Raw genomic sequence first — 8,836 nt, forward strand, 5'->3', positions numbered from 1 at the left:
ACATTGTCAGAATGAACATATTTATTTGATCTTGGCACAAATAATCATCTAGTGATATTCTCAATAGCTTTAATGCATTCATTGACCCAGAAAATGTATATTTTGACACCAAGATTGACCTTCTCAGTGGCTTGGAAGCTGAGATATTGGCACTTAAAGATTTTACATGGTGGCATCCAAGATGGCCGCCATCCGCCATCTTGATGAAGTGGCTCCCATCAAAAATTGAAAGCTATGGTGATGGAGAGCATGTGGAAAAAATTTGGTGCTTTTGTCCGGCGTGTCCCCATCCTTCTCAAATCTGGTCCTAAGCCGCCTGACTATTTAGGCACACTAGGTTTTTATTTTCCATTAACTCTTCAATCACCATTCCATTGTCATCATTACCCCATAATGTGCTATGGGCATTAAAATCACAACATATCACTTTCCCTCCTAAATGTACAGTGAGCTCATCCATTAATTCCATCGAAAGCTTCTTACATGGATTGTAAACGCTAACAACGTTAACAATTCCCTCTTGTCCAAACTTCAATTATTAAATATTCCAACCTTGTTCCTGTCCCCAAAACTCTATATTGCATCCCTTTCTTCAAAAATATAATACACCCTCCTCCATTGCCCTCCTCTCCATCATATCCTTAATAACAAATTCTAATTCTGGTTTAAGCCAGGTTTCCTAAACACATATGATTTCTTTTTAAGATCTTTAATGAATCCTTTAAACTCTTGGCCATTCGCTATCAAACTTCTAGCATTCCATTACAAAATAATCAGATTGTCCTATCACGGTCCTCCCGGCTTTCCATCTGCTTAAAGTCTATTATTAATATGCTCCCAGGATACATCTTTTATACCCAAACACTTCTCAGCTTCCTTCACAATTATTTTAACCTTCTCTTTTGTGTTTGACTTGATCAGAACAGTTGATACCATAGGCAATGAACAGAATCAGCGTATCCACTGTCACAGCTGTGTTACGTTTTCCGTTGGACTGACTTCTGATCTCAAAGGTTGATTAACTTTGTCCATTTTATCCCTTCTACTTTGTCCTTGTACCCTCTTCACTGCTTCTGCAAAGTTTGTGTTGTTAACAGCTTTCACTTGGCCAATTTCCACTGTCCTCTTTCGGACTTCACAATGTTACCCTGTGTTGGCCACCACAATTGCAACACTTTTCCTGCATATTATCTTTGCAATCTTCAACTCTGTGCTCATCTCCACATTTGGGATGCCTCTGCTTTCCTTTGAAAACTGCTGCTATATGCCCATATCTCTAGCATTTGTAACAGTGAAGCAGAGGAGGGATATAGGGCCTAACTGGAAAGTTCGTATGGCCGAATTGTACTTTTTCTGGAATTACATACAATTACTCCTGAAACTCCAGAAGCACAGACAAGCCATCAATTCTTTCACCATGAATTGATTTCAGCATTCTGCTCACCTCGCCCCCACAAATGCTTCGTTTGAGTCTTCCCAAATCTTCAGCCACAGGAATACCTGTTATCACTCCCCGTGTCACTCTACTTTCACCGAGAATCATTTCACTAATTTTATTGCAAATACATTCAATATCCAAGGCTTTGTTTTTCTGTTCTTCCGTTTTACATTGTTATTAACAAGTTTCCATCTCTCAAAATCTTGGAAATTTCCACCTGTCCTAGCTTTTGTCTCTCTTTTTTTATTTCCCTAGACAATGCTATCGGACTGTGAGGGCAATTCATATATGTCACTTATTTTTAAACTTTGACCACAGATCAGCTATAGTATGCTTACATGGTTTGAACAGATGTCTGGGGGCTCATGTGTAGTAGGACAAGGAGGGGTTTATAAAGGCGCTTCTTCTAATGCAAATGGTATGGGCCCTGATAACAGAGGGAGGTGTGAACGCCATTTGAGTGTCACATGAAGCGTTCCTGGAGGGTCCTGGCAGAAGGTTAGGACGTAGGAGATGTCGGTGAATGTTCTCATTCATCCAGGTCATGGTTATCCAAGAGTTGAATCGAGTTGCAACTGGACTTGGTATAATATCCGTGAAGATGTTCGCCTCTCATCCAAGAGGCTTCCTCAGTTCGTGCCTTTCTGACTAGATCAAGCTAGTCTGACTGGCTGGTGATGAGACTCCGAATTTATCCTCTTGGGAGTCGTTGTCAAGCTATAGATGTCCATGGCTCTTTGTGTCCCGATGTTGGTAAACAATGAATTTTCTACAGAGTACGCCATCTTGAATGAGAAGTCTGGGGAAGTCATGCCAGAGTTTCCTCACTGTTGCAGATGACCGCTTCAAGCATTTCTTTTTTTTCCCCAGGCAATTACAGTCCTGGAGGGAGTCACCTGCTCTTTTGTTGTGTCCGTATCACATCCAGATCAATTGAAATTGTGGGGCAGGTATCTGGAACTGTTGTGGTGTTATCTAATTTCTCACCAGTAGATGTCAATGTTGGCCTAGCACTGGAAGCGGCTAATACACACTGAACTGCTTTCAATTCCGTGTCTGAATGAGGCCGTCTGGACATGGCATCTGAATTGGCATGCTGTTTGCTTCCCTGTTAACGATGGTGTAGTCATACACATCGAGTATGTGTATGACTATCCATCGTCTGCATCCCCACTTTCTTTGCACGAGTGTGATATGTTGAGATGGAAATTTGGATATCTAAATGTTCATGTTCGCCATCATTATGTGCATGTCATTAAGCAGCAGCATGATACATACCTCACCAGAGTTGGGGACATTACTAATGGTATCCAAACGTGTATGTGTTCTCAGCCTGGGAACCAGAGGAGGCTGACGACTGGTCAGTAGAAGCCACCTGCTCACACTGTTCGTTCGGCAACTTGCCCCTGGATAAACTCTGTGTAAGATGACGAAATCCAAAGAGCCAAAATAATTAACACTCTTTTAATCTTCTTGGCTCCAGTCCAGTGAAGTTAAAGGGAGAAACAGTCGTGACTGGAAACTCTCCTTAGAAGCTATGATACTGAGCACTGTGTGTCTCTGGACAACAATTGGAAAGGCCATGACTGTGAATATGAAAACTTACTTCCTGGTTTGCTGGTAGGCTGCAATGTATAAGAAAATATGGATTATACATGCATAAAAGCTTATTTGTTTTGGTGGTTGTGTTTTCAAATCAAAGCATTTCATTCTTAAATCAAGTTATATTGAAAAACTTCTAATAAACGTTTGACAGTAATCAGGTGTGGAGTACTGTTGTGAGGTTTACACTGCCGGGTTTACATTTACATTTACTGACGAGCCGGACATCAGTGACAAGCTGTCCCCATGTAGATTTTTTTGTTTATTTTGAAAACATGTGGCAAACTTGGATGCATGCAAACATGACATCTCTCTCTCTCTCTCTCATCTCTCTCTCTCTCTCTCTCTCTCTCTCTCTCTCTTCTCTCTCTCTCTCTCTCTCTCTCTCGCTCTCTCTCTCTCTCTCTCTCTCTATCTCTCTCTCTCTCTCTCTCCTCCTCTCTCTCTCTCTCTCTCTCTCTCTCATCTCTCTCTCTCTCTCTCACACGCACAATGCACTGTATGTGTTGTTTGATCCTTGTCTTCTCTGCAGATTGCCAGGATTTGCTGCAGAAGTGTCTGGCCAAGTGTCCCCTAGAACGACCCACCTTGGAGGGGCTGCTGCTCCACCCCTGGCTGAACTGATTCAGCCCTGCTCATCTGTGTCTGATAAAGCTCATATAAAAATATGTTGCCAAAATGAATCCTGAAATAAAAGAATAATTTTTTTCTGATGGATGCTTGACGGAGTAACATCTTAATATAACTATGTGTCCGTTAAGATGCTTCTTAAATGTACACAACATTGTGAGTGATAAAACATCACAGTATCCCACTCAGTGGTGACTTTGATGTTGAGTTGTTGAACATAAGGCATAGTTGTCTACTCCTTAATTTTACCAAACTAGAGCCAGGATATTGGCATGGTTATATCAGTAGATTTAGGTGTCTACAGCTTCAGACATATTTCAACTGTAAATGTTAACAGAACAGTTATGACCTTTTAAACAATATCATAAAGTTTGACAATTTGTGTTATCATGGGCTAAAATGGCTGCACAATGAAATGTTCATTTTTTAATAGCGCTATTAGTTTTCCATGATAGATAGTCCTTCCGTGGGCAAATATTTTAGATATTTCTTCTAGAACAGGAAAAGGCAACCATGTGCTATGCAGTGCCATGATTATGTTTGTTCTCCATCCAACCGAACACTACACCAAGGGATTTGACTGACTGATACACCTTCAACCAAAGAAGACAGAGTAAAGAGTGAAATGGCTGGATGAGAACCTGAATAGTCATGGCACTCCATGCCATATGGTTGCTTACACCTGTTTTAGAACGAACTGGTTACGATGAATTCACACTCCGACTACAGTACTGATTCTGAACAGTCATTGCTATTCCACTTAATGTTATCAAGATTAAAACATTCACATTAGTCACTAAACATTTCAAATAGGTAGCGATTGTACAGAAAACGGCTTGTGTTCTATAACAGGTGTCTGAATTCAGATTTGACCAGAAATATACAGCACTTTGAGTGGCTGTTGCAGCTAGAAAAGCACTACATAAATGCAACTTGACAACACAATTACCTATTTTGTCTTGAAACAAGGTAAGGAAACAATTACTGATTGTGGGAGAATACAACAGCTGCCAGGTATTGAGTTCCTGTATTTTCAAAACTAATCAGGTGGCACCACATACGGGTTGCTGCTTTTCCATGCATTATGTTTCAGAATACTGTGGTCAGCAAGTTGTGGCCAGCAAATGAGACTAATACAAATAACTTACAAATGACTGGCTTGATTTATGTTTGTTTTTTTAACCTTTTAAACTTTGGTTAGGTTAATCAGTTAGTCCCGTTTTCATGGCTTCATTTCTGTTAGGATTAGTTTGCCCTTCTTTTTTTGGCAGTGGGGCCATGTGTGGTCCGCTGGCCCCCAGAGTGGCACCTCATATCGATTTCTGAGACCTTCAACTCTGAGTACACACTTCAACCTTCTGTAAACCATTGTCAGCAATGTTCAGCAAATCTTCTAGATCTGAATGCAGAGAAAATAGAGGAAATGGTCATAGATGTTGGTGAAGTACCATCCCATCTACAACATCTTACTATTGCAGCTAAAATAACAGAGAAGGTGGAGCTGGGCACCGTTACAGACAGCAAACTGACCTTTGAAGCCAAGTGCATGCCAAATGTCAGTCAAGGCTGTTTTTCCTTAACAAGCACAATACATTTTACACCTGCTTTATTGAGTCAGCAGTGACCTTCAGTTTAACAGCTTGGTGTGGCTCTCAGTAAGATTAAGCTAGAGAGGGGATATTGCAGGACAGTGAAGTCACTGAAAAATGGCAAAGGACTATTAAGGAGCTTTATAAGAAGCGCACAGTCGAGAGAGGAGGCTGAGTAATGGATCTTCCAAAACCTCCCTTAAAGCCTCACTTTGAGACTCTTCCATCGGGGCGAATGCTAAGGTCTGTAATGTTTCTGTTTTGTACTTGTGCATCAGACGGACGACTTCTTGGTGGACAACAACGTGCTTCATTAACATGGTTATATGTTAATAAAGCAACGAGCCGGAGGGAACTACGCCCACCAGGTGGCGTAGTTTCATTGTGAACGATACCGTATTCGCTGTGAATATAGTCACTCAAAAGCCAATGGGCGCTGACGTGGACTACTTCCGCTTACGGTTTTCTATTTCCGGTTGAGTGCCTCCGCCGACCGTGCCGCCATGACAGCGTTGTCGACAGCTGGCCCAAGGCGACGTCACATTAATTAAGATACTTTCTAAATTCCCGCTCTTAAAATGAGCTCGGGTTCAACTTGTGCCGTTGTGGGTTGCCACAACAACTCAAGGAAGTTGAAGTTTTGGTCAGAAACGTCTTGCTTCGTTCATAAACGGCTCCGACAGACGTGTCCGTGTCCCGCGCCCTACGCCTTGCACTCCATGCCGAGGAAGGGGGAACGCGGAGCGGCGTGGCTTGCGGCTTTGAGACTGAAACGCCCTCCGAGGAGAGTGTACGTCTGCTCCTTCCACTTTGTTCATAAAAAGCCCACGGATCTGCACCCCGACCCGGAGCTCTACCTGGGCTACGACCGGAGGGGAGAGCTAGTCCGTGCGACTCTGACTGAAACGGCTAACGTCAATTCCAGCAGCAGCGTTGATGAAGACGTTGAAGATGGGCCTCGTAAGTTAAACGTCACAGTTATTCCCTGTTTTATGCAGCAAAGTAGGCAGAAATACCGGAGATGTAATAATATGTGTTACGTCGATACAACACGTGTGTAACTCTGGCCTTACTTTTGTGTTTGTCAGACTGCTCAGTGGACTACCCCTCGACTGTCTCAGACCAGACCGGCCTCTCAAGTTCTGCAACACCTCCTGACCCACGGCTGCGCTCACGCCATACACAGTGGGAGGACCCTGCACGACAAGGTCACGATCGCAGCCAGAGAGCCAGCAGAGAAGATGTGCAGCATAAGACGACTCCGTGTGACGAGAGTGGCTGCTTTATGCTCCAAAGTGACGCAGATGCTTTGCTCTACACCGGCGTAGCCCTGGAAACCTTTAACATGCTTGTGTCAACACTAGAAGGACATGCTAGTAATTCATTTACAATGTCTGTGCGAGATCAAGTGCTCATGACACTTGTGAAACTAAAGACAAACCATGTAATAGGTGCTCTGAGCAGGCAGTTTCGTGTATCGCAGAGCATGGCTGGCAAGATAATCTCCTATTGGATTGACAAACTGGAGGAAGTTTTGCGACCTCTAATTCCGTGGCTTCCAAGAGAAACTGTTCGGGCAACCATGCCTGCAGCATTTAAGATGCACTTTTCTAATACAACATGCATTGTAGACTGCAGTGAGAGCCTTTTACAAAAACCCCAAAAGCTTGATTCAAGAGGGGAATCATACAGCCATTATTGCCATTATTATTCACATAACACTGTGAAATACCTGGTAGCTATTGCGCCGTGTGGACTAATCGTGTTCGTTTCTGCAGCATATGGAGGGCGATGCAGTGACAAATTCATCACCATGGACTCAGGAATATTGGACTACTTAATGCCTGAAGATGAGGTCATGGCAGATAGAGGCTTTACCATAAATAACTTGCTGTTTGAGAGAAAGGTGAAATTGGTAATGCCTTTTACAAAAAAACGTGGACAGCTCACTGAGGATCAGGTGACAAGCACTAGACGAATTGCACATGTGAGAATTCATGTTGAAAGAGCAATCCGGCGTTTGAAAGTTTACAAAATACTGTCACAGGTTGTCCCTATTACCATGGCTCCTAAAATAGACAAGATTCTAAGAGTATGCGCTGCTCTTGTCAATTTAAGCAGCCCGGTATCACGAGATTTCGTGTCATAGTCACGAAATTTAATCTATGAAATCGTTCTGGGGGACACGATGTCACTGAAATTTTCTTGTCCGGCACCACGAAGTTGTATCCAATGCATTCCTATGGGTCAAGTTGACCGGCATTCTCCCATGAGGCCAGACCAGCCGGAGCCAGCATCTTGATAATGTGACTCGTGCAAGAAAAAACTTAGCCCATAGGAATGCATTGGATACAACTTCGTGGTGCCGGACAAGAAAATGTCAGTGACATCGTGTCCCCCAGCATGATTTCATAGATTAAATTTCGTGACTATGACACAAAATCTCGTGATACCCGGTTGATTTAAGGGAGGATCTCATTCATGATTCAAACTAATTTAGCATGTGACCAACACGAGTTGACCATATTTACAGGACCATCAAATGAAATGGTGCCGTAATGGCTTAAAAATGGATTGGTACAAAACATGTAGAAAGAGAAATGGATATTATGTGAACATTTGTTGTGTTGTACAGAATGTGACTACTTCTACATTTCATTTACATAATATGAACTATATACATTTAGTGCCATCAGTAACAATGAAATCTTGCCACCCATAATGCAGAGCTGCCCTACTTCAATGTTTACATTGAATTTGTTTAAACTCTTAACATCTTGTCTTGTTTGGAACATTACCTTGAAAGATGGGGGGAAAAATATGTAACCACTTGAATCATTTGCTGTCATCAACTTTTTAAATATATGCAGGTATGTGAATGTTTTTACTTTTTATATGCAGTAAAATGTACTGTTGGAGTCATGTTGCATATCTTTTCATTCTTACAACTGTGCCAGCATCCATTCAGAGATGTCATTATGATCCTCTTAATGTATGGCACACATTTATGGTCATGCCAAATATGCAGATGTGCACTAAACCTTGCCCATTAGCTCAACATATCTTTAATTTAGCTTAAATCGTCCTGCAGCATATTCATCTACAAGCCGAGGTAGCATACGTGAGAAGTAAAAAAACCTCTCAAGCGCTTTACTAGCTCCCTGACAAACACCTCGTCATACTGCACTGCAAAGGAAACATGCTCACTGGGTGTCCAGATCAGAAGTGTAGCAGACTTTAGACCTGTGCAAAACATTGTAAGCTGTACTTGCATGTAATATCCCCTACTGCCAGCTTTCTGCAGCTGCAGCTCTCCAGCTACTATTTTGACATCACTGCATTTCTGAGTAAGCTGGTCAGGGAGTGAGGGCTGGGTTAGCACAGGACATTTTATTTCCAGAAGTACATGAGTCGACCCCGTCAGGACTGGCAGAGAGCCATGGTTCTCTGACACTTACAACAGTACCCTTGTGAGCAATGTTCATGCCCTGTCCTTTCAGCTGATGGCAAGCTCTAACTCCATTTTCTTTACCCTAGTTCGTTGCATAATTGCCACGAAAGGAGGGGTATATGTGCC

The 8,836-nt window shown here is 42.5% G+C and overlaps 1 protein-coding gene across 1 annotated transcript; it reads left to right on the plus strand.

The window, feature by feature from the left end:
* The first annotated feature begins 5,752 nt into the window (after nucleotides 1-5,752).
* Nucleotides 5,753-7,421, plus strand: si:dkey-56d12.4 (uncharacterized protein LOC799220 homolog). Its single transcript, XM_056280562.1, has 2 exons — nucleotides 5,753-6,219; nucleotides 6,348-7,421. The coding sequence occupies exons 1-2, from the start codon at nucleotides 5,838-5,840 to the stop codon at nucleotides 7,406-7,408; spliced, it is 1,443 nt and encodes a 480-aa protein (XP_056136537.1). The 5' UTR covers nucleotides 5,753-5,837; the 3' UTR covers nucleotides 7,409-7,421.
* Nucleotides 7,422-8,836: the final 1,415 nt, after the last annotated feature.

This window comes from Lampris incognitus, chromosome 5 (genome assembly GCF_029633865.1).
Source record: "Lampris incognitus isolate fLamInc1 chromosome 5, fLamInc1.hap2, whole genome shotgun sequence".
In the NCBI taxonomy this organism is placed as follows: Eukaryota; Metazoa; Chordata; class Actinopteri; order Lampriformes; family Lampridae; genus Lampris; species Lampris incognitus.